The sequence below is a fragment of the Oryctolagus cuniculus genome, chromosome 16 (genome assembly GCF_051225735.1).
Source record: "Oryctolagus cuniculus isolate XC-2025 breed Fujian yellow rabbit chromosome 16, ASM5122573v1, whole genome shotgun sequence".
In the NCBI taxonomy this organism is placed as follows: Eukaryota; Metazoa; Chordata; class Mammalia; order Lagomorpha; family Leporidae; genus Oryctolagus; species Oryctolagus cuniculus.
In genome coordinates, this window is record NC_142882.1 from 86555350 (window position 1) to 86581873 (window position 26524).

The 26524-nt window shown below is 41.5% G+C and overlaps 1 protein-coding gene across 4 annotated transcripts in view; it reads left to right on the plus strand.

Annotated features, from left to right (window-relative positions):
* The window catches only part of SEMA3D (semaphorin 3D), a 283704-nt gene that overhangs the window by 136663 nt on the left and 120517 nt on the right, over positions 1–26524 (plus strand). For all 4 annotated transcript variants that reach the window (XM_017344335.4, XM_002713842.6, XM_008261803.5 and 1 more), the window contains exons 10-12: positions 11564–11678; positions 12817–12886; positions 16532–16676. In XM_017344335.4, coding sequence (XP_017199824.1) covers positions 11564–11678; positions 12817–12886; positions 16532–16676 — 330 coding nt within the window. The remainder of the gene's footprint in view (positions 1–11563; positions 11679–12816; positions 12887–16531; positions 16677–26524) is intronic.

The following is a 26524-nucleotide window of genomic DNA, read 5'->3' on the forward strand; positions in this document are numbered from 1 at the left end:
TTGGTCTTGTACAAACTTTTCATTTTCTTCCCTCTGAGCCTATCACTTTTTGTTTCGGGCTGTGCCCTCTGGCTTCTGAACACTTCCAGGGACAGGAATACAAACCATCACTGCACTTAAAATTGCTAATGAAAACATGGCTTTTGAATAAGGCCAACTTGTGAGCCTGGATCATTCTTCACCAAGTGTCCTAACCAATAATGCTGTCTCCCACTGATCCCCTCTGCCCCGAGGACAGAGCCTCTGAAAGGCATGCTCCTTCTCTCATAATCTAAGAGTCACAGTAATTTCACTTGAAGCCTCTTGCCCTGAGATGAATGGCCATTGCTTGGAGTGGTTGTAGTGTGTTAGTGTATTGAGGCATGCCTTGTAAAACAGTGTCCTGACCCTGAAAACCTGCGCTGTGGATTGACATTATTTGTATACAGGAGCTACATTAACTTTGTCATCAAGGATTTACAATCAATTAAATGCATTTCGAGAGTCACTTTCTGATGAACGTATATAACAAGTGTGTTATTTGTGCACTGGTGCAATGCTGATTTCTTAATAGAGCTAATCCACTTGAAAAAAATTCATCTACAGCAAAGTAATGTTTTTATTGTAGTACAGATCAACTGAAAGTTCATGTTAGAGGTGGAGGACTGTATTAAAGAAAACTTGAGCTGTACCATTTATAAATATTTATACTAAAAGTATAATCTTAATCCTGTGGATTGGCTGTAGAATATTTTATTTAAATTGTGAACAAACTTCTGTAGTGAAAAGGCTGAGAAAATTGTAGAAGATGAGTCTCTTCCCACCACAAAGAAACCCAGACCACACAGCAAGATTTTGTCTTGCTATTGTTCTTACTTAAAAAGCTAACAAATTGTGAGATCCAATCAAGACATGTGATGAATGAATTTACTTAAAAAAAGAATCTCTTTACTCATTAATGTATCCCTCAACTCAGTCACCCTGCTAACCGGGCACTATCTTCAGAGTGTCTTACTATGACCTTTTTGTCAAATATTTGAAATATTTAGTTCAAAATGTTTTCTTTGTAATTTTTTAGTTAGAGCACACCCTGTCTATATTTTCACTTTTACTTAATAAAGTAGGATTAAATTATGGCAAAAAGTGGTCATATCTGAGTGGAGATTGTATTAATAACATTTTAAAATAATTTGAAATCTTAAAAATTATATGTTAATGTGTCCCCTCAATGTAAAACGTTTAGTTATAATTTTTAAAAACAGTACTGTTGTTCCTTTTGTATATTATTTTTATACATAAAAACTTACTGTAATAGTATTTGGGAGTATATTCCACTCTGGTGTTTCCTGTTTGACCCCAAATATCACCATAATATTATTTTATTATTTTTGACAAATAATAACAAAGTGAATTCTGTGAAACAAAATTGAGTTTCATGGCTTTAAACAGAGTTGTAAGAGGGACAAGCTCAGTTAGGAGCTAACTAGAAGTCAATTCCATATGCTTTCCCGAGTTGACAAAGGCTTTTTTCGTGCCAATGGGAGTCCTTTATTCTATTTATTTCTCCAGCATATTCCCACAGTACATATTTGGAAATATTTAGGCTTTGTTTTGCTGTTATTATTGTTTAGTTGTTTCTGTTTTTAACTGAATATTTTGGCACAATGGGAAACTGGTGACAATGTAAGAGTTCTCTATCTCTTCAGCCAGTAAACCGCAGAAAAGATTTTATTGACCTGTAAAAATTGTTTGCTGACCTGTCAGAGACGTCTCTCTTAGACTGAGCAGAACACAGTGATTGTCAGGGAGGAGGTTTCAGCAGCAGGCACCCATCACACAGAATAGCTTAGAGATGAGGGGAATCTTCTCTTCTTTTTTCTATACCATTCATCCATTAGTGTCATCATCGTACTATTTCAGAGCTTCCACAGAATGTAATGTAATTTCTGTGAAAAATGTTCTACACCAACTGGTGAAACTAACAAACCATTTCCGCTTCTCCCTGTAGCACAGGGAAAATAAACACATAACGGTATTTTCAAAAAGTTGGAAAATTGAATTCAAAGATAGAGTTTTCACAATACTCATTTCCTTGGACTTTTTGAAGACCCTTTACATAAACAGCTCCTCAGACACAAGGTGATGCCAGTAAGGTCTGAGGACTCTGAACATACAGAGAAGCTCAGAATCCTTCCGCCAGGGAATTAGTGCTTGAATTGAGTACTGGGGGCAGGGGCGGGGGGGAGCACTGCACTCGGTAAAGTAATGAAAAACCAGCGTTTCTGCCAGCGTGGTGATAGAACAGTGAAATCTTGTAACTGGAATTCAAGGGCTATGTATGGGTGCAATGTCTTGTGAGATTAGCTTGTTAAATTGAATTAATAGGGAGTCTTATTTCCATATTAATGACTGTGAACTCTCCCCTGTAGGCAGTGAAGAGTTATCAAATGTTTTAACTAGAGCAGTGACAGGATAGATAGATAGATTGAGCAACTATTTGAAGAATGCATCTGAATTGAGGAATATTTGTAATTGAGAGACCTTAGGTTGTTCTCTAAAGTAAACAAGAGTAAAGAGATAAGAGTAAATGAGATACTACAGATAGAGGCTATTTCTAAAAGGCCCTTAACTTACACAGTTTCTATAAGTTCCTTAATTGCCATTCTTTTAATAATTGCAGTGTAGACTAGTGCTGAGTTTCTAGAAGCTTTGGTGCAGGTCAGGAAATGCACAGGGAGATAAACTCTGCTAGGAAACACCAAAATAAGCTGTGGGCATAGGTTTTATGTCCAGATGAATTGAACTTGATGAGGCTCCGGATATGCTGCCGTAACAACCCCTCAGAATATGAATCGGAGGCTCACACAGGTGTGGGCTAGTGAATGTAGAAATCATTCACGAGTGTCCTGGTGGTTCTTCAAGTTGTGTGAATGTCTACAGTGTCTCAGGAAGATTTGCAGGACAAGGCCAGAGGGGAAAGACAGACTCCCGAGGGGGTAATGACACTAAGAAAGAGCAGAGGAACCTGCCAGGACCATTGAGAGACAATGGTTGCAGAGGTAGGTGGAGAAATGGACCTGTGCTGTCACAGGTGCAGGCAAGGGCCGGCCTTGAGAAGACAGGATTTGTGGATGACGTCTCACAGCAAGAAAGAGTCAGGTAAGATGAGGACGGAAAGCCAGGTATTGGATTTGGCAGTAAGAATATCAGAGAACGTGGCCTGAATAACATGAGCATTCCGTTTGAAGTCAGATCTAGGCTTAAACCTTCCTCTGCTTCTTATTTGTTAACCTCAAAAATGAGAGCACCCATCTCTTCAATTACTGTTTTACTAACCAGTGTAAGAGATCATATGAACTTGGATGTGGCAGAATCTGAGGAGGGAACTGAAAACAAGGGTGGCTTAGATTTCTGTTTTCAAGCACGTCACACAATCTGTTGCAAGAGACTGACCTGTAAAAACGTATATGCTTGCTCATACTAGCAAGTTAAATGGTAAAATCCCCCATGTGAGTGTGTGAACACACACATGCACGTACACGCTTTTGGAGCCAGAGAGAAACCTCTGTGTAGGAGTGGAAGAAGTTGGTGGTGATGGTGGTTTTGTGTGAGTGTGTGTGTGTGTGTGCGCGCTGGGGGTTTGGAACAAACTAATGATGAAAGGTTTTGGGGAAAGCTGATATTTTATTAGTTGTAAAGGTTGAAATTATTATTTATTTTGCCCTCCTTTTTAGGAATAGCTATACTTTATAGATTAATCTTATTTCTGAACATAATCAAAATAATTTGGAGCCATATCAAATTATGTAAACAATTTGAGTGATACAGATTTTGATCAGGGGATGTGGTTGGGGAGAGAGCGTGTAAAGAAACTGTCTTGGGAGATAATTTTGCAAGGCAGTGTTCTTAAGTGACAGGCTGAGATGAATAAGTACTCCGATCCATAGAATCTTCGTCACTCTCAGGGTGTTTATCATTGTCTCCTAATGAATTATTTCTCAGGAGTGTCACTGCTTTCCAGTCCAACTGCTTACTCAGTCTTCTCATATTTAAACCATGTATTCAGTCTTGAGTGATTTCTGAAGTCTTGTCAGACTGTTGTTCTTTGATGTTGTTCAGCAGTCAGTATGGGGAAGTGCTAGCTGGTGTAAGGGACACCCAGGAGCACTGATCTCATTGGTGATAAAATTCACAGATCTTTGTGGTGAGGTATTAAAGGTTGACGGAATGAGTGAGTGAAACAGCATGAAATAACCCCCCCCCCCCCCCAAGATTTACGCCTGTTTACTTTGCAGGTTCATACTTTCAGATAACATGATTTATGTCCGGTGATGTTTATTACCGGGCGTGTGTGAGCGCCCCTTTCCCTTCAAGATACACCCTGAGTGAAAACCCGTCGCTCCCAGGCTTGCCTGCGGTTTTCCACCTCGAGGCCATTCTGTGCTGCTTTTGGATTCTGTTCCTTTCCAGAAGCATCGTCCGTTAGTTTGCCTGTGCCAGGCCCCTCCAGATTCCAGCTGTAGGCTAGGCCAGTTCTCTGTTAAACAGCGTTTCCTTTGGTCCCTGCCAGGAATTCAATTTGGTTGGCCTTTTCACATAACTGGCCTGGGGGGGTCTCATTAATAGCCTTTTGCTTCGATTCCACGTGCATTGTCTATTTTGATATATGGCCCTGAATTTGGACAGTTACTGCCTTTGAAGATCTGTGTTTTTAGGCCAGTGACACTTTCTGTATTTATTGATCTCACTGTGTCACTTACAACCTCAGTGACAGATTTAGTGCCCAGTACCTACAGATGTGCTTTTGCCTTCCTTCCATCTGTTTTCCTGTTGGAGAAATTCCTAGGAAGGGATGCATACAGTTTGCTGTAGATTTTTCTTTTAATTTAATGAACTCTGACCCCACCTGATGAAGATGGATTAACCGCCTAAATTTACCTAATTTAATCCGCTAAATTGTAGAAACCAAGTTCTAAACCATCATGCATTACCCAAGATTCTCATTTCTAGCAATCTTTATGAGTCTTGGAAGCAGCCAGAAAACATATTCTCCATTTCTGTTTGCTTTGTCATTCTCCAGTGGCAAGTCAAGAACAGTTACCGCTAAACAGTAGTGTCTTCTCTTTTTTTTTTTTTGCCATGGAAGCCTCTGAGGAATTTATCCCCTAATAACTGCTGGCTCAATACCTGCCATAAAGATTTCCTTTCTTCTCTCTCCACTGTCTTAGATACTCAGAGTTTGTATATTTTTGTTTCCTCTACTCTAATCTTGAAGTATCTCAAGATCAGTAGTAGGTGAGTAAAAGTCTACTTTCTTGGCTGCCAAGCTGTCTGGAATTTATTTTGGATTCTAAAGCATCAGAAAAGGTATAAAACCTTTGAAAACAGTGAAAGGATCGTTTAAACAGATCTTATTCTATCAATAAGAGAAATAGTACCTATAAAATTCTCTTTTTTATAAAAAAGTTTAAATTCAGTTTCTCAAGAAAAGAGCTATTTGTGTCTACCAGGTGCATGTCTCTGTGTGGTACATCTTCATTTCTTTATTGGTTTCTACAACTTAACCTGCGTTGATTGCCAGACAGTGGTGTTACGTGAAGACTTAACTCAGCCACCCTCCTCTCCACTATTGTCTTTCATTTTTGATGGTCAGAGTTTCTGAATCAGGCGTGTGGAACACGTTGTAGCACCTGGCCAAGGAGGACTCCTGGGCAGAAGACGGAGGTGCACTTGCTTGAGTGGGCTGAATGCACTAGCTCCCATCGGTTCATTTATCATGTGGGAATAGGCAGTGTAAGAATGTATTTTAGTACCTCTGTATCCCCTCTTAAGGAGACTCGTTGGCTTTGACATAAACTTCCTGTTTTGTTTCTATGCTATCATGATCATAGTTTCAGGATTTTAAAGAGGCCACTCGGAGTTTGGATTTTTCCTTCTGGAGATGCACAGAGCCCCAAGCAGAGCATTTTAACTAAGTTTTCAAAGAAACATTCTGCAGTCTGTCCTCAATTCAGCAGAGGTGCAGGCAGCACAGAGAGCAGTGACCTGGACAATGGCTGTGCGATTACAGTTGCTGTGATGGTGTCTTTACTGTCCCCAGAATAAAAGGGACCACAAGGGCTTGGTGACAGTCACAACACAAGACTGTAGAAAGCCTCAAGAGACAGCTTTTGTTCTGAAGGACAAATCAGAATATGAATATGACATGTTAAAATATAAGAGGCATTAAATAAAAAACACAGACGTTCTAATGTCTGTAATCTTATATGCAAATTTGTAAAAATGGATAACAGAATGCCTGTGTGTTTGCCTCAATGGGACAGTTTCAGTACCACCATGGAAGAGAATAGAATCGACTAGGAGAATACACAACAAATACACTGATGGTTTTCAAAGTATTTCAGAGAGAATTTTGTTCTCTTGCTTGCACAAAGATACAGAAAAAGAGCATTTGGCAAAAATAAGAGCATTCTAAAGAACTGTGTTCTAAGTGGAGAAATTACAGCTTTTAACTACACCATCAAACCTTGCTTTTCTTATCTCTTTTTATTCATTACAGTTCTTCTTCTTTAGTGCCTATTGATTTGAACATCCCAGTATCGATCAACTTAAACTAATAGATATAATTACAAATCTCTGAGTGGACATCAGATTCTAATATACTACAACCTATGTTCAGAACTCTTGGATATCTCATTCACTGATTGATAAAATCTTTAGAATTCAAAAGCATAGGAGCTGCACATTAATTACATTTTCCTGGAGCTTCTGTTTCCCAATATAAAGGTGAAAATGACAATATTTATAAAGTGATGAGAGATCCTCAAACAGGACGGCATATACAGATAAAGGCACGTTTAACAGATGAACCCAGCAGAGCGACCCAGAGGTCAGAAGACACACTCAATAAAAGTTCATGTGTGACAGCTTCTAGCTACTCCACATGTCTATGTAAGATTTATAAGAACTTGGGTTTGCTAGGACAACAAAAGGAAAATGCAGTCACCTTTAGCTTGCATCATGACCAATATATCTATTCGTAGATATCTTGATTCGAAGATCATATTGATTCAAAATATCACAAAGGATTCCAAGGTAGTACATTTTACAGCTGTAGGGGAATTAATTATAAGTTGTGTTTTGTCTTTGATCATTTTTTGTTTTATGAGTCACTCTGAAATTGAGTGATAAAAGTAAGGAAGACTGTGAATGTTCCTTGCTACAGAAAGCAAGGAGACAGGCATCTTCAGCACTTACCACCCAGCTTGAATGCAGAGATCCGGCCTGTTTGCATTTCATTTCATTTCTTTGTTACTTTCATCTGCATCTTTGTATAGAGGATGTCAGACTTTTGGCAACCCCACCACAAGGAGGCTGTGAGGAGACACAGGGACATGACTGGTGGCCAAGAGCTGTTGATTCTGACATCTCCATAATAAATCTATTGTGCCGGTGAGAAAGTTGTATTCTTCAGAACTTCACAAAAATAAGCAAGGAGGTGACAATTTAGTACAAAAGTGGTTACCTCCCTTCCAGCCCTTTTCTGGGCTTAAAGTTCTCAGGGGGTGGGGGGATTGTGTGGATTTGCAAACAAATCCCGGGCTGAGAGCTGGTCAACAAAGTCAGCCCAACTGACACTGCCCTCCAGGAGAAATACAACTCCTGGTGAGGTGAACTTTGCCATCCCAGGTCATGCTCCTGGATGTCTGTGAGAGTTACTATCCAGTCATTAAATGCTTATACTCCATTCCTGAGAGCTATTACCAGAAACTAGACTTGTTTCCCTGCCGACAGCAGGTGGCTTTCATCTTTGACCTGGGTTTTTTCCTGTGTTTGTTTTTATCTTTTTTATTCCTTGAGGGGCTGGGGAAGACTGCTGGAAGGATAGGGAAGAGCATTTAAAGATTATGGTGTTCAAAGGTTTGCAATTTCCATTTGTTGCATCTTCCAAAATGCAGATATAGCGAAATTCCTTCCTTGTCCAACACATCTGAAGCTGGTAGAGCACTGAGAATTTTTTCATGGTTACCCTTCAACACAGGTGCTCATGTAAATAGAATAGGGAGGAAATGTTCAAAGCAAGCATTTATTGTCACTTCATGTAACCGATTGTTTCAAAGAATATAACTGCTCTTTTTTTATGATGAAATACTGACATTCTGTACACTTGTTCAACGAATTTCATAGATGTTTAGCAAAATAATTTGAACATTTTCTCTGTGATGGGGTAAACCAAACATGGTACTTATGTTTTCATGCATGATTGCTGATAAATGTATATGTATGGAACCAATACTATTTTTAGTATTCCTTGTGGGCCCTCTCAAAATATAGAAATATAGGCGAAGAAAATTTAATAAATACCATAAGTATATCAAAATAACGCATTAAAATAAAATGTTTTTACTAGGGCCATACTCAGCACAATTCAGGATCTTCTAAAAAGATAAAGTCCACATATGTTAGTTTAAAGAGATATAAATCAAGGATCACAGGAAGATGAGGAAATAACTTTTGTATTTTAATTCATTTAAAAATCTCTTACTTTCTGATAACTGCAGATATGCATTATTTTCTCACTGGAGTCCTTCTCTGCATGAACACAGAATTCATTATTATGTTAGGAGGACAGCCAGTATTTTCCCCATTCAGACTAACATCTAGATTAATATTTATAAAATGATATGGGGCATTAGCATTAAAATAAGCCATATCTAGATAAGTCTGCCTTCATATCTGCTGGCATTTGGAATCATCCAATAACTAGCTGAAATATTTTTATTCATGAGCAATAACATGAATAATAGATAACTCAGTAGATAACAATAGCTCACATAATAGAAGCACCTGATACAAAATATTTAGTTGCGGGCATGCTTGGTCCTAGAAGGTCACTGTTTAGAATGCAGTATGCATCTTCTTAAGAGGCCACGGATGATTTCCTGTCTTCGCTCTTTTTGAGATTGTCTACCAGCTCTCCATTGTGTGCTTACTAATCCACGGACACATTGGCCTGGTTTTGGTCTTCCTTGATCTTCACCCAACTTGTTTTTGTAACATGTTCCTGCACTATTTTAATTGACCCCAAACTTCATCAAAACCACGTTTGTCCTGGTTCTCCCTACATGTTCTAGATTGTTCCTTTTCCCTGAGTTTTACCCTAGGGTATTTCCTGAACCCATCTCTGCACATGAAGCCGGCACGGATCATAGTTCAGAGTTACATCCAGCTCCTCCGAGGAGCCTCCCGTCATGTCCCTCTATAAGGAAGTTTCAGAGGAGACTCCGACTCCCTGGCTCTTTATACCTCTTCTTAAAAAACAAAAGTTTTACTAATTTCACCTTGTATTTTTAGCTACTAGTTCATTATTAAACATGCATTCACTAAACACCTGATGGGCAGGGTGTTAGTGACATATCCGGAGTGAGTACTGGGTGAAGGGAACAAGGGAGTGCATCTTCTGGTGAGGATTAAAAACTATTAGAAACCAACGAGCAGTTATTGGGTTTTTATTATCAACACACGCCAGCCGTTCTCTGCAATATCAGTGACAGAATACGTCTACTGGGGAAGCTTCTTGTTGGTCTAAACCATTGGCTGTGGTTATTATTTTGATATGTATATCATATATGTATTGTCAGCCCCCAGCACATGTGAACTCAGCCACTTGTATGTTCCAAATTACTAATGGTTTGGAAAAATGTTAAACAGTGAGACATAGTACAAACTTTGAGTTGTGCTATCTTAGCTCCTAGGTGAAATACTCGATAGAGATTTTAATGCATGTGTTATGTGAAATATTTTAGTTTTTAATACCTTTGTCTCAAACATTTTCTTTTTTTTTTTTTTTTTTTTTTTTTTTTTGACAGGCAGAGTGGACAGTGAGAGAGAGAGACAGAGAGAAAGGTCTTCCTTTTGCCGTTGGTTCACCCTCCAATGGCCGCCGCAGCCGGCGCGCTGCGGCCGGCGCACCGCGCTGATCCGATGGCAGGAGCCAGGAGCCAGGTGCTTTTCCTGGTCTCCCCTGGGGTGCAGGGCCCAAGCACCTGGGCCATCCTCCACTGCACTCCCTGGCCACAGCAGAGGGCTGGCCTGGAAGAGGGGCAACCGGGACAGAATCCGGCGCCCCGACCGGGACTAGAACCCGGTGTGCCGGCGCCGCTAGGCGGAGGATTAGCCTAGTGAGCCGCGGCGCCGGCCTGTCTCAAACATTTTCTATCAGCTGATATAAACCTAAAGCACAAATAAAGAGAATCATAAGTGTTACTGACTTTTACAGAGATACAACTGGAAATTATGCTGTTTGGTGGAGGAGAATAGAAAGCATGCAAAGAATGATTTTTTCTGGGTGTCATGGACAGTAGGTGGGCCCTTGTGACAGATACTAAGGCTGTAGTGATACCCATTGTCTCTGGTCTCCATCCTCCTTCCTCCCTCTTTCTTCATAAATAGGAAATATTTACATAACCTTGAATTGTCTTCTTTGGACAGTCATTTCAATGCTTTTCTGTAGTGTAATTGCAGAGATAAAAACAGCATAGTGAAGATAGTTCCCAGGTATTCAGACTTGAACTTTACAGCTAACTGTTCATTAATTTTACAGAATATAAGTTGATTGAAGGATAAAACATTTTATGTAACTTATATTTAACTGTAAATAGATTAGTGGAAAAATGTCTCCAAAAGGAATTTCTGAAAGTTGAATTAAGTGCTTAATATATTTACTGTATAAATCAGTCTCATTTATTAGAAGCATGGAAGAACTAGCTGAGTCAAATAAACAAAAAGTCGTATTAATTTAATGTTCCCAGGGATATATTACTTTAAAAATAAGAAGTATATCTTTTATGCTGAATTAAGTAATGCAATCCTGTTTATTCTGTTTAATTGATTTAAATGCTTGTTTTGCTAAATGCCTCACAAAGTTTTAATGAAATTCTTCAGAGTAAAAGTATGGAAAACACAGAGTAATATTTTAAAGGATTTTTTATTTCTTTTATTATGTACATATTTTTATTGGCTTCATGTTTAATTAGTAATGCACTAAATTTGGAAAGTAATATTTTAAGTCTACTTGGAGACATTTCTAGAGGATTTAAATATTTTTCTTAGTCATATAACTAATACACAAGTCAGTGCTAACAATTTATTCAAGTTACCTGGCAGTATGCTAAGCACTTTACACAAATGTTTCCATTTAATCATCAAAATAACTATTTTAAGGCACTAATTATATTTAATCAATGAGAAAACAGGAACTTGGAGAACTGAGTGGTGTTTTGCAGGTCATGGAGCAAAAAATTGGCAGAAATAGGACTTGATTCCAAGCCTGCCCTATTTACTCCAGTCTTGCATACATATTCTCATTCAGGGGATGAAATTGCTTGCATTGCTTTCATTTAACCATGAGAAAAGCATTTAAGGTTCAGGACAAAACTGCCTTTTCCATTGTTCTGAAGTTCGTGGACTGAGTGTCCAGGCTCTGTGTCTGTAAGCGATGACATTACGAAGACATTGTAATGGCCACCCGTTTTAGCAGGTGATAGAATCATGTTCATAAATCTTTTCTCCCCCCACTTTTCAGAATGACCTAGGAGGACAACGCAGCCTGATAAACAAGTGGACGACTTTCCTTAAGGCCAGATTGATTTGCTCCATTCCTGGAAGTGATGGTGCAGACACACATTTCGATGAGCTGCGTATGTCACACGTTCCTTTTTCCTTGGAAAAGTTTTACTGCCTCATTATGTAATTCAGCAGATAGACAGCGTGTTAGCTCCAAATACCTAATTGTACTTGGATAACCCAGCGTGGAGGGCAGGAGGGGCTGTTACCAAATTAATACAAGGAGATACACTAGGCCAGATCCAAGCTGTCTGCAAGGATTCTCCTTGCTTTGTCGGTGTCCTGTTAGTGAATGAGACTGAATACTGGGAGGCAGAGGAGATGAGCTCCGTTCCTGTGCACTCACGCTGCACCTCCTGGAGGTAGAAGTCAGGTCCTTACAGAGCACTGCCCTCTACTGGAGAGAATGGGAGATTGGAGGAACTTGTCCCTCTGGGTGTAATAAAGAGGACACACAGCCAAGTAATAAACAGATCTTTTTTCCCCCCCGTCCTTTTTTCACTCCTCCAAAAGATAACTCTAGATGGACTTTTTGGGTTTTATTGTATATAAAATTAGCATCATTAGCCTTTGTTTTCTCAACATTTCCGCTTTTGCCAGGCAATGTGAAAGTGAGTGTAACACTGCATGATTTCATCAGCATTGTGTGTTTCACAGTACTAATGTATGTATTCAATATTCATGGATGAGCTCTCATGTTTTGTTCTAGCCCACTCACATTTTAAGTAATTTTTTAAAAATATTATTTACATATAACTTATATTCAGTATTGCATTACTTACTTGTTTAGCTGTTTTTATATTTTACCAAAGAGGTAGTTGAGACAGTTACAGGATATGTTTTCACACTGGTGAGTACAAGTTACTTATGATTTTGATTTCTATTGTGTATGAAATCATGTAGTCCTCATTGGAAATAGTTGTAGATATTTAACAATTGGATCATCCCATATGTAGGAAATTGAAGTAAATACCTAAGATGTTAGGTGTCCAATTCATTGCCTCATAGTTAGCAGAATAGGCAAGCAAAACAAAAAGTCAACAAAGTGAAAAAACAGTCTTTTATTATTAATTTATTAAGGTTCAACATACTGACTCTGCTACTTGAATTTTATATGCTGTTTGGAGTTTCAGAAATACTGTATTGTTAAAAAAGATACATGTAATGTTGGAAAATAAAAATATAGTAAATGGTTATTTTTCCCATTAACAGAAGATATTTATTTACTCCCCACAAGAGATGAAAGAAATCCTGTAGTATATGGAGTCTTCACCACAACCAGGTATGTTCAACACCATGCTTTTTTTTTTAGATATATTTATTTATTTAAGAGGCAGAAGCACAAACAGAGAGGAGAGACAGACAGAGGTCTTCATCCACTGATTCACTCCCCAGATGGCCATGAAGGCTGGAGCTAGGCCAGTCTGAAGCCAGGAGCCAGGAGCTTCTTCTGGGTCTCTCACATGGGTGCAGTGGCCCAAGCACTTGGGTCATCTTCCGCTGCTGTCCCAGGCATCAGCAGGGAGCTGGATCAGAAGTGGAGCAGCAGGGACTGGAACAGGTGCTCATAGGGGATGCTGGCGCCATAGGTGGAGACTTAACCTTCTACACCACAGTGGCAGCCCCCAACAGCATACTTTTGAACCTTTTGGAGAATTTGTATGCATACCTCTGTGAGCCAACATAGTTACATGGGTTTTTTGGTCCCCTCCTGTGTAGTACAGTGTTGTGTGCATTTTTCAGTTTGCTTATTTAGCTAGTGTTTTTTTTAAATCCTTTAGTATTGACATAAAAACTTTTTGTTCTTTGTTTATGCCAGCATAGTATCCCCAGTATGGTGACCAGTTTGTTAATTATCCCCTGAATATATGGACTTCTCTGTTGATTCCTGTTCCTCGCTGCTACACATAATGCTACAGTGACTTACCCTGGCAATACCATTCATTCCCCATATGAACATGTAGAAAAAGTTCATCTAAAATGTTTATTTTGAAAAACCTATGCATGGGTTTTAAATGTTTTGGTACCAACATAAAGATGTGTTTAAATGACAGTTTACACAGGGGCGCCAGTTCTGTCCCGGTTGCTCCTCTTCCAGGCCAGCTCTCTGCTGTGGCCCAGGAAGGCAGTGGAGGATGGCCCAAGTGCTTGGGCCCTGCACCCCATGGGAGACCAGGAGAAGCACCTGGCTCCTTGCTTTGGATTGGTGCAGCATGCTGGCAGTGGCGGCAATTTGGGGGGTGAACCAGCGGAAGGAAGACCTTTCTCTCTGTCTTTCTCTCTGACTAACTCTGCCTATCAAAAAAAAAAAAATGACAGTTTACACCAACATTTTCAAGTCCCCTTATCTAGCTGTTCTGATAATTCCCAGGATAAAATAGCTGGGTCCGAAAGGCATACGCTGCCCTCTTCTGTGTGATGCTGCCCGGTACATGTTAGCAAGACTGTGATTTTCTTAAAATTCTGTATCTATCGAGCTTTCTTCATTTAAGGTTTATTCATTTATTTAAAAGGCAGAGTTACAGAGACAGAGGGGGAGAGAGAGAGAGAGAGAGATAGAGATTGATTGATGTATATATTGCATCTGTTGATTCACTCCCCAAATGGCTGCAGCAGCTGTGCTGGTCCAGGCAGAAGCCAGGATCCTGGAACTCCATCAAGGCCTCCCACATGGGTGCAGGGGCCCAGGCACTTGGGCCATGCTCCACTGCTTTCCCAGGGTGCATTACCAGGAAGCTGGATCAGAAGTGAAGCAGCTGAGACACAAACCAACACTTATGTGGGATGCCATGTGGCAAGCAGTGACTTCACCGACTGTGCCAGAATGCTGTCCCCCGTGGCTCCGGTTTCTCCTGTTCCTGTGACTGCCTCCATTCTTAGAAATAACTTTCACTTTCTCCACAGCTCTGCTATCAGTCTTTCTATTCACTTTAGCTTTGGAGGAATTGGAGGAATTGGCACTTATTCTGAAGAAATGATTTTGGCTGCCTTCTTTTGAATAAATTTGTATACCAAATAGTTTCCTAGATGTGGCCAGATCCATGTTTAGTGCCTAGTACTTTCTGTATAAGCTGAAATGCATTTTGGTTGGGAATATTTCAGAAGACAGAATACTCTGGGGTTAACTGTCAGATACAGACTGAGGGCATGTAAGCAGGAAAGGGAAGAAGGCAGCCTGAGAAGCTGCTGTGTGGGACTCAGTCTGTTCTGTGCGCTTGTCGAGTGTGAACATCAGACCAGGTGCCTGCAGGTCCTCTAGAGAGTGGAGCATCTCAGCTCCGGTTCGCAGGCGCCTTTCCATTCTCAGAGGTTTCTTGCAGTCACTGTGTGTCCTACACATAAGAAATAGGTGTGTGCCATCAAGCGGAACATCATGATAGTTGTTTTCCTCTTACTAAGTTGCTGCCCACCCAGACTGCAAACTTGCACGTCTGCTCTTTGTCCTGGGTGCACTCTATTGTTTTATACTTAATGCGGCCCTGAGGGCTGAGGTCCTGTCGGAATGCAGGCCTTGTTTTTTGTCCAATAAGAAGCCATAATTAACTGCAGCCGTGCAGATGTCATTAAGCACGATGCATTATTCCTTCTGAATATCATAGGCAGACTGTGTGAATTTATGGAACTCCACTTCCCTTCTTAGTGGCTGGCTTTCTCCGAGCCTGTTCACCACTGCCTCCTGGTGTTTCCCATCCATGTCAGTCCAAGAATATTAATGATTAGTCCTCCTGGAGAATCCTTAGCTCGTTGATGTAAAGCTGCGATGATTGGGTGCATAGATCAGAAAGGGTAATCTTGTTTGTAAGATCAGGAACCACTGACAGATTTAGACTCAGAGAAAATGTTTTTAATTTCCAGAAATAAAACAGAAAAGGAAACATCTGAGAAGTGTTAGCAATTTTCCATCATTAGTTTGCAAAGATTTGTAGAGTTCCTACGGTTTTTCTGCCTCTTAACACTGTCTCTGATACTTTGTAATCATGATTAGTTTAAGGATCAAGCAAGTTACTGAAATACATAAAATTCAATTCAAAAAGGAACACAAAGAAAAAATAGTTCAACGTCTTAAACATCAGTGTAACAAAAGCCATGAATTATTTTATAAAGTTTTTTTTTTTTTTTAATTTATTTGAAAGTCAGAGTTAGAGGGAGAGCCAGAGAGAGAGGGAGTGATGGATCTTCCATCGGCTGGTTCATTACTTAAGTGGTCACAAAAGCCAGGGGGCTCAGCCAGGCCAAAGCCAGGAGTCTGGAACTTCCACATGCGTGGCCAGGTCTGAGCACCTGTGCCGTCTTCCTGTGCTTTCCTAGGCACATTAGCTGGGAGCACAATCGGAAGTGGAGCAGCTGAGACTCAAAGAGCCAGCGCTCATATGGAATGCAGGCACCACGGGTGGCAGCTTAACCTGCTGTGCCCCAGAGCTGTCCCCTTGAATTGATTAGCAATTATTGTTTACAACATTTATTCACTTTAAGAAAACAGACTACATGATAATAACTCACATGATTCCGCTTTAAAAAATAAGTAATGCAACTTTATTTTGAAAGCTCTTTACATGGCATTTTGTTATAATATTTTCAAATAAAATTGAAAACTATGTGTATACACAAACACACACACATAATTTTGTTCCTGCGCATTCCTCTCTCTCCTCCAGTCTTTCTTGGTAATTTCTATTTGTCTAGCAGGTTTCAAAGGAGATCTGACCTCCCCAGTGAGAGCTTCCCATGCTTGCTTAGTTTACTGTAGTTCCCTGGAATGTAGGTAGGGTCACTCACTACTCAGGAACACTTGCTTGCAAGCTCCTTGAGGACTTTGACGCGTTCCGTCTGCAGCACCTGTCATGTAGAATGTGCTGGTAGTTTTGTCAGAGCACCTGCTGAACTCTACTGAATGAAGCAGTGAGTGACTCATGTTGCTTTCTTTCAGTTCCATCTTCAAAGGCTCTGCAGTGTGTGTGTACAGCATGGCTGACATCAGAGCAGTGTTCAATGGTCCATATGCTCACAAGGAGAGTGCAGACCACCGCTGGGTGCAGTATGATGGAAGAATTCCTTATCCCCGACCTGGCACAGTATGTATCCAACCCAGCAATCGAATTATTTTTCTGAGATCATACTTTATTCCTGATTATTGTAATAAATTATTCAGTTCCCCACAGCAACATGTGCTCTTCATTTTTCAATAACTTTTTTCATTTATGGTGATTGTTTAACAATTCCATCTTTTGTTTGAACTTAACCTTTTTCTTTTCTATAAGAATTTTAATACCATGGGAAACAATGGACTCCACTGTTTGGAGCAGACCAGGCTGCCAATACAGAGCTTTCCCCCAATATGTCTCATAGAGTCATCAAACTGATGTCACTGTCTAGAATAACAAATATTCTAAATTAGATGTAAGTGCCAAATAAGTAATTATTCCCTACACACGGCTCTGCAGAGAGTCCTCTAGTCTCCTCTTCTGCCTTGAGAAGATCTTATTAGTTACAGTCATTTGTCTCAGTTATCTTCTTCCTTGTTATACATTTATCTTTTTTTAAATTTTGTTGCACTTCTAACATGGTCAGCATTTCTAAGATGGGAAGATATTTTAGAGAACCCTGAATCTAAAATTCTTTTCAAGTGCTAGAAATTATGTTTAATGTACACATGAGACAAGTAAGACATGTGTTTTATTTATGCATTGGTTTAAAAAAAACTACATTTTCAGATGTGATGTATGCATTAAAAATGGAAGACATTTTTATTCTGTTGATATGATTAAAAATACTTAAATCACTTAAATTATTCAAGATTGGTTAATTTACTTTCTATTTGGAAGAAAAATATTTTGTTCTTTTCATTTAGAATTTATTTTCCATATTTCTACTAATAGGTCTAAAATAATTATCAAAAAGTTTCTCAGAAAATGTTGACTTAACCCCTCAAACATTTCACAATATTGTCCTTTCACATGTCTATTTGTGGTGGGAAAATAGCTGGTAACTGTGTTTTCTGATATTTTCCCACCATCCTCTTATATAATTTAATTAAGTTTGGGAAACAAACACATTATACAGCTATCTTGATGTTCCCTTCATAATTTCTCAATGTAAATTTGTTTCAAGGTTGTTTTCTGGCTGGATTACAACATAAACTGAACAGATCTTCCAAAGAGTATCATGATTTTGAGGATTCCCTTCTTTGTTTTCTCTTTTTTTATTATGGCAAAAACACCTTCCATGAGATGCACCCTCTTACATTTTTCAGTGGACAACACATGATTGTTGACTGTGGGTACGGTGTGGGTAAGGGATCTCTAGAACTCACGCGCTGGTTTAGCTGAAGTTGCGTGCCCTGCAGTTAGTAGCCCTCCAGTTTCCCTTCCCCTCCACCCGGGGCAGCCACATCCCACACTTTGCTTCTATGGATTTGACAAGATTACTGCCTCCAGGAAGTGGAATCTCACAGGATTTGTCCTTCTGTGAATGGCTTCCTTCACTTAGCATAATGTCCTCAAGGTTCATTCATGTGGTTGCAAATGTAGAATTTCCTCCTTTTTTTACAGGCTGACTTGTGTGTGTGTGTGTGTGTGTGTGTGTGTGTGGTGTACCACAATTCCTTGTATTCTGTATTCATTCACCTAAGCACATTAGCTTGTTCCAGATCAGAGCTATTACAAGTAGTGGTACAATCAACCTGGGAGTGACAGTATTTCTTTGGGGCCCTCATTTAAATTCAGGCCATCCCAGTGCCCACGTCGTAAGAGGAATACCTCGGGGCTGGGCGCGTCCACATCCATTGTAGTCCATGACTTGCATGCATGCACGCAGCAGTTGAGTCCTGATAATCTTTATGAAAGCGATGACTACTGATGCTTCTAGATCCTCGTCTTCAGCTTAGGGTATGGACTAGAGATGCTGCAGTGTGGTTGATGTCATGCTCTCTCTGCTCCTTCCTGAGAGGGCCATGGATGCCACTCAAGGCTACAGAGAATTCACACTTGACACGACTCTCCTTGTAAGTGCAGACTTCCTGCAGAACAGGAAAACACAGATGTCAGTGAGGCATTATTTTCATAAATGAGAAAAACATCAAATGACGCTAACCACATTGTTCTCTGCCACTGTCACTCAGAACAAGGGGTTTAGAGTGCAGAAATTTTCTCAAAAAGTTCAAAATGATTTAGTGACTAGTAGGCACCCCCAAAGAAATGCTTAACTTAAAAAAAAAAAAGTCCTGGAAAAGAAAAGCAGGATCAGAACTGGGGAAGGGCCATTTGAGTTATCCCTGTATTATTTCCAAAGACCCATATTTCTCATAGTATTCCTCTGCTTCTTTGGATGTGTAAGGAAACACCCTCGGAAGCCAAGCTTGAGAATGAGCCTTGTAAGCACGTTGTCACCCATGGCCTGTGCTGGGCTCCAGAGTGCCAGCAGGAGGAAGCCGCCCGAAAACTCTGACCAGACATACTACGTCCATAGACTTCAGAGAAGTTTAAAATATGCTAATCACTATAACAGTTGTCCTTTTATATTTCTTTTTTTTTAATTTTTTTTTTTAATTTTTGACAGGCAGAGTGGACAGTGAGAGAGAGAGACAGAGAGAAAGGTCTTCCTTTGCCGTTGGTTCACCCCCCAGTGGCCACTGCAGCCGGCGCACCACGCTGATCCGAAGCCAGGAGCCAGGTGCTTCTCTTGGTCTCCCATGCAGGTGCAGGGCCCCAGCACTTGGGCCATCCTCCACTGCACTCCCGGGCCACAGCAGAGAGCTGGCCTGGAAGAGGGGCAACCGGGACAGAATCCGGCGCCCCAACTGGGACTAGAACCCGGTGTGCTGGCGCCGCAGGCGGAGGATTAGCCTATTGAGCCCGGCGCTGGCCAACAGTTGTCCTTTTACGCTACAGTTTTGGTGAACAAGACAGGAGTTTCTACTGAATTAAACATGATATCCATGTTGTTTCTAGATGAGGAGGAACCACTTAAGTCAGTATAAATTTATTTGTAAAAGACTAGTAATTTTGAGTATTAAATAAAAGTATTTATAAATAATTTTATTGACTGACTTATCCATCTGGTTCTCTCTGAAAATAGAGACAACCTTTGCCATCAGCAGTTTGGCAAGTTGCATCTAGAATGCTACAGTAGCCAAAACTCATGAATTATTTCTAGGTAATGACTTAATGGCAAAATTTGAAAAGGTCTAAAATCACACACAGATGTCTAATCTCTTTACCTCATTACTTTTTTGATAATGGTTAAGTGACATTTTATTTTTTATTTGCATACTATGCTAATAGTCTGCTTTTCTGCATTAAATATTTGGGATGCTGACATTGAAGTTAGGGACATCATATATCTGATATGAAAATCTGTTAGGCAAATATGCTTTTCAAAAGTGAGCTTTACATTTTAAATAACTTCACGGTCATAAAGTCATCAAAATTATGTTTCACACTGTATCAAGTAACTACACTTGTAAAATATGAGAATGTAAGAAGTGGAATGGATGATAGAGCCCACATCATTTACCCTGATTTTATAGGGAAGGACATGGTGCCCAGAGTAATTTAACAGCTTTCCGAGTATCACATGGCCAGAAGCAGCAGACTGAAAAGATGTTAGAGGTTTCTCATCAGACTTCGCTCCCTATTCTTTAATATTCACCTGATTAATATACCGCTGAATGTCCTACCTAAAATTAACTGCATCCATTTTTAAAATTTTATTTGAAGGGGAGAGAGAGAGAGAGAGAGAGAGAGAGAGAGGGAGGAAAAGACAATGAGAGAGGTCTTCCATCCTATTGTTCACTCCCCAAATGGAGACAATGGCTGGGGCTGGACCAGGCCCAAACCAGGAGCTTCCTCAAGGTTTCCCACCACATGGGTGCAGGAGCCCAGAGCCCTTGGGACATCCTCCACTGTTTTCCCAGGCACATTAGCAGGGAGCTGGATAAGAAGTGGGGCAGCCAGGACTCAAATCAGCACCCACATGTCATGCCGGCATTGCAGGCGGCAGTTTAACCCATTATGCCACAACGCAGGCCCTGACTGCATCCATTTTTTTACATTATCTCCTGGTATTCTGTCTTATCTATAATTTGTTTATTTGAGAGACAGACAAGAAAGAGAAATAGCTCCCATCTACTCGCTGTTTTTACACCCCAGATGCCTACAATGGCTCGGATTGGGTGGGGCAAATGCAAAGAGCAGGAAATTCAGTCCAGGTCTCCCATATGGGTGGCAGGGAACCAATTACTAGAACCATTGCTGTTGCATTAGCAGGAAGCTGAAATGGGATGTAGGGCTGGGACTCACCCCCAGGCTCTGCAGTCTGGACCTCTGACCTGCTAGGCCAAATACCCACTTCTCTCCGCTCGTGTGTGACTGTGTTTAAGTACCTCTTGAGCAACACAGCTACGATTCTGCCCGTGTTCTTTCCCCTAGCTCAGTAGTTCTTGTTGGAAGTGAGCACGCGTCGGGGTCCAGACACTCTGAGAAGCACTTCCGTGTTATCTCACTGCCCTCCGAAAGCCGCAGCATGCTTCAGGTGTCATTCATACAGTTTTAGGGATGAGCAAAAGCCCAGTGAGAGTACAGGCATGTTCATGGTCTCAGAATTGATAATGCCTTAAATCCAGATTATGTTTAGATCTACCTAAGTCCAAATACAAAGCCACATTGTTTCACCTTCAAAGTAAAAACAAGCAAGCAAATCAACAATAAAAGCAGCCAAATAGAAACAGGTATTGAACCAAGGCACCCCACTGTGGGACCAGGGCATCTCAGCTGGTATCAGGGATTTGACCATTCGTTGCAAAAGTGGTAATGAGCTTTTAAGCCTTATCACCCTTGTCATATCTGTTATTACAATTCAGGGGGACATATCTTACTTCAATAAAACCATTGCTGAATAATTTTCTTTCTATGCAATGGTTAGGCCACTTACCTAATACCCTTTTTTACTTATATTAAAAATTTGAGACGTTGATGTTGTAAATCAGCTCTCCTTTTGTGGTTATTAAGATACAATTCTGGCCAGCGCCGCGGCTCACTAGGCTAATCCTCCGCCTTGCGGCGCCAGCACACCGGGTTCTAGTCCCGGTCGGGGCGCTGGATTCTGTCCCGGTTGCCCCTCTTCCAGGCCAGCTCTCTGCTGTGGCCCGGGAGTGCAGTGGAGGATGGCCCAAGTACTTGGGCCCTGCACCCCATGGGAGACCAGGATAAGTACCTGGCTCCTGGCTTCGGATCAGCGCAGTGCGCCGGCCGCAGCGTGCCGGCCGTGGCAGCCATTGGAGGGTGAACCAACGGCAAAGGAAGACCTTTCTCTCTGTCTCTCTCTCTCACTGTCTACTCTGCCTGTCAAAAAAAAAAAAAAAAAAAAAAAATTCTAAGTTGTCCTCTAGTAGCTACATCTGCTGACCTTATCACTCAGTTAAAACACAATGGGCCTGGTGGCATGCCGTGCCCTTGTTTACGTTCTTGGTTTGGACAGAGTGCTGCACTTCCTTTACACAAAAGTCAGACCTAAACTCCTGGCCTGACTTGACGTCACTACCCTATAGTTAGCCTGGAAATTGAAGGGTGCCCAAGGATGCATTTAAAGAATTCTTTCCCTCCAAGTGATTCTTCTGCCCTCTGGTGTCCACGTGGAATGTCGGAACAACACATTTTCTGCAGGTCACCTGTTTCAGTTGTTACTGACGCCAGGTCTTGGTAATAGGAAGTCCTAAGTGAAATGAGATACGGAAGAATCCATCACAGTGACAGGTCACAGTCAGAGGTGAACAGGAAACTGAGTCAGGTTGGAAAAGACCAGGCTACTCAGAAGCTGGGAGACCTGTAACGGTGGGAGATTTTAATATTTGATATAGGGTTTATTGGCTTACTATTGTTTTTAACATGTAGTAATAATCTGTAGTTTTGTTCTCTGTTGACAAAGAGTTTTTAAGGTTTATGCACAAATGTAAAGTACTAGTCCTTACTCAAAAGTGACTTCTGGTTTTTACACCATTCTCTTATCAAAAAGGTCAGAAGAATACTCGTGTTTGAAGTGTAAATATTTATGAAATGTTTTTGTGTTCTTGAGTAATTTCATCACAGATGTTGACAATTTCTGATTGTGTAAAAATAACAATCCATTTTTAAATTCCATTTCCCCCAAATGGTTACTGTTTCAGGTTAAATATTTTACCTTTAAAAAAATTATTTGATAAATAGGGGGAAAGACAGAGACAGAGAGCTCCAGTCTGCCACACAGGGTTCACAGCCAGGTCAGGAGCACAGCCAAATATTGAAACAAGGCACCCCGATGTGGGACCTGGGTGTCATAACTGGGACCGTAACAGCTAGGAATCTAGATCTCTATGAAACTGAAGATATTTTCTGAAAGTCAGATCTATATATTAATCAATTATCTGTTCAGTAGCCCACTACAGAAAGAGTTAAGTAATTTTTCAACCCCTACCAAATGTGAGATGTGAAACACTCCCCTCTCTGCAACATGGCAAATCTTTGAACAAGAAGCCCATCACTGTCACTCCTCACGCAGGCGTTTCTCTGGGGTAAACCAAAAGGAAAGGCTGAACTTAATTCTCTTATTGTCCCTGTTTTCTGCTCTGAGGTCAACCCCCCTCCACCTGGGTTGTGGAACGTGCTGTGTCCAACTGGCCTTGTGTCTTTGCCACCAAATTATTAGACTTTCTGACGTTGGGCCAGACGTTGAGAAATCACAACGTTCTTCTGATGCCAGATCCACCGGAAAGTTCATCTTACCAAGTGCCCCGCCTTGGGCCAGCTCTGGCTCTGAGTACACTTGTTCTAGAAAGGTCTTTTTCACTTGGCCATAGCAGAACATCCATTCATGATTCCGAGGCACCACGAGTACACCGTGGAGGGATAGGGATAGGGATAGGGATAGGGATAGGGATAGGGATAGGGATAGGGATAGGGATAGGGATAGGATAACAGCACCTGACATTGAGAATGACTTACACGGCAGACTGCTGAGAAATTCCAACTTCTGCATTGGCTTCTGTTCACAAGAATGGGGGTTTGGGATGGATACACGTGGGACCCACGAGTTCAGAACTCTTTGGGCACCACAATTTCTCTTCCTGCTCCACCTAAACTATTTGGCTGCTAAAATGGTGTAATCCTACTGCACAGTCTTTCCATAGCGAGCTGATGGGCTCAGAGTTTCAGATCTTCATTAAATTCATGGAGATCTAAGATTGGCAGAAGGTTGATTGCAAACCATGCCATCCCCATTAAGTAAGGATTTATATATATGTATGTGTGTGTGTGTGTGTATATGTATTTTCCCAAACATGGCCTCCCAAACATAGGTTTCAACTGACTAAAGAGCTAAATGTCCGTCAACAATGAGTTTCCAGTGCCTCCTCTTGATTTCTGCAGTGCATGGCTGCAATAGTCTTACTAACAAAAGGACCCTGAACAACCTGGAGGTTGATGGAAGAATTGTTTTCTCCCAGTGTCCCATACCAGCCCCTCCTGTGAACCCGAGGGCTGAGGTTAACATTTTGCTGTGACTGTTGGTTTAAGTGGGGTCGTCCTACAGGATGCAACACAGGAGACTTTGGAGGGATGATGCCTCACTGGCTCAGACCTGTGTCTCTGGCGTGAAGAATTCATCTTCATGTTCGCTCTAGTGTTTATTCACTGCATGGCATTTCACATGCTGCATAGCAAACGTTGACTTAGTCACCACCTCTCTAAATTGCCGAGAGCATCTCCGATGTGTTTCCTTCCAGAGCTCTAGGTCTGGGAAGGAGGAAGCGGAGGAGGCAAGACTGGAATCCCGGCATTCCGACTCCAGGTTCCAACACTGAGGACACTGGGCAGGGAGGGGGCAGATGATGAGCCGTCCCTGCCTCGGTACACACAGGCACTGCTCTGAAATGGGGGACCCCTGACTCCCAACCCCAGTGTCCTCCCCAGCTAGCTTCTGGCCTCCCTTCCATAGGGCAGGCATTTGCTTTTATAATGGGCTTTTCCAAATCCCAGGCTGCTTGCTGTGCTCAGAACTGTTTCTGCCTTTCCCGGTATAGAAATGCCCCTGGGATCTTAAGAAGGGAGAGGGAGGGAGGAAAAACAAGGAATTTATCTCTGTATTTGTGCTGCTGGTCTCTCTACCTCTGATATTGAATACAGGGTCTTTCCCGGCCCTTATCAGTTAAGGGCTGCCTTAGATGGATAAGCAGTGGGATCAGCTGGTACCTATTAAAATTGCATTTTTTTACACTATAAAGAAAAATCAGACATCCTTTACATATTCCGTTTATTTTTCCCAGTTTGGGAAATGAAAGCCTTTTCCAGTGGCTCCTCGTGCCCTGCCTCCCCTCGCATTAGTCATTGCTCTGGTTTGTTTAAAAGGAAGCTGCAACCTACAGAGAGCAGCACCAAGAAACCCCCAACAGCTGTCTGGTGCCTTGCCAGGGGGCAAAGTTCTCTCGCTGGATAAAAACCATTTTTCTCCTCTTATCCATTGCTTCCCACTCCTCTCCTAAAGGCCCTGTGCAAACACGCAGGCCTGCCAAGCACAACACGGAGCGCCCCTGGCCCGCCGCTCCGCCAGGCGCGAGATAGGCGCCGAGCCCGGCCTTGCTGCCCTGGCCTCTGCTCCCTCACCCCGGGCTGCATCCACGTCCCTGTGGCTCTGGCGCTGTGGCTAAAGCTCCAGCAAGACACTGATGTTGGGTAGGTTGAGTGACAGCTTTGCTGATTCCCCTCCAAGTTTAAACTGAAGCTTTGTGGAAACAGTAGGCGGAGGCGGAGGTAGGTGCCCACCAGAGTGTCTTCCCTCCCAGCAGCCAACGTGGTAGAAGTTAAGCAACTGTTAGAGGACTGAGGGCAGAAACAAATGAACCTGTGTGGTTTGGGCAGGTGTATTCTTAGACAGCTGGAAATCTAGCGCCTGAACCTCCAGAGAAAATTTCACTGGATGTTAATCCCTGGGAGCACTCCCGTATCGGTAGCCTTAGCTGGGTTTTTTGGGGAGAAAAATCAATAACCGAATAGGAGCATTGGCATTAGGTATATCGCCAGTCACTTTTTAGCTCTGCGCCCTGCACAGATATAAAGTATCAAAGTAAAAACCCCAGTGGCTTGAACTTACTGAAATAGCAAGATCTGGTTCCTACTATCCTATCTCAGACCACAGGCGGTTGCTCTGCCAAATCACTTTCATTTGTGCAGGCAGAATGGAGAGGGGGACCTTCGAGATCAGGCGTGGCAACACCAGGATAAGGATCTTTGGCCAATGCTGGCAGCATGCCGGCAAGAAAGCTACCATCAGGAGTATTTCCAGAGCCCATTTAGAAACCAGGCACTGCTCTTCTTTCTTGCTTAGATTTTATCACCTTCAAACAATTTTGTCTGGGGAAAATTGCCATATTTATTCTTTGCTGAATTTTCATATCTTAGCTGTGCTCTCTTATGTCCAAATTTCTAATGATGTAAAACTTTGCCATCACACACTGAGCTTTGAAGATCATAATATTATTTCTTTGGAAATTCTGGCTACTGCATGATTACAGCTGCAAAGTCAAACAGAGTTTTTCTTCAGCTGGAGGACTCTTTCCAAAATGTAATGCAGGGGGAAAGAATCTTGCTTCTGCTTTGATTTTTAACGATAGACCAACCAGACTGAACCACAGGCATCATAAACTATAAGCCTGCTGTGAGTGGCCTTTGGCTAAGCCTCAACTATGCAGCCAGTAATTGGACAAGAGCTTTGTGTCATTTGAGCCCTGTATTCAGTTGAAGTCTCTGCTTAATCTACTTAATGTAGGGTTCCTCCCATTATCAAGTTGACAGATTCCACTTGGCTGAGGGCTTAGTGCTAGGAACAATGACTGTGAACATTATGCCAAGTGAGTACCAAGGGCTAATGTTCCAGGACGGCTCTTACCTCTAGTACA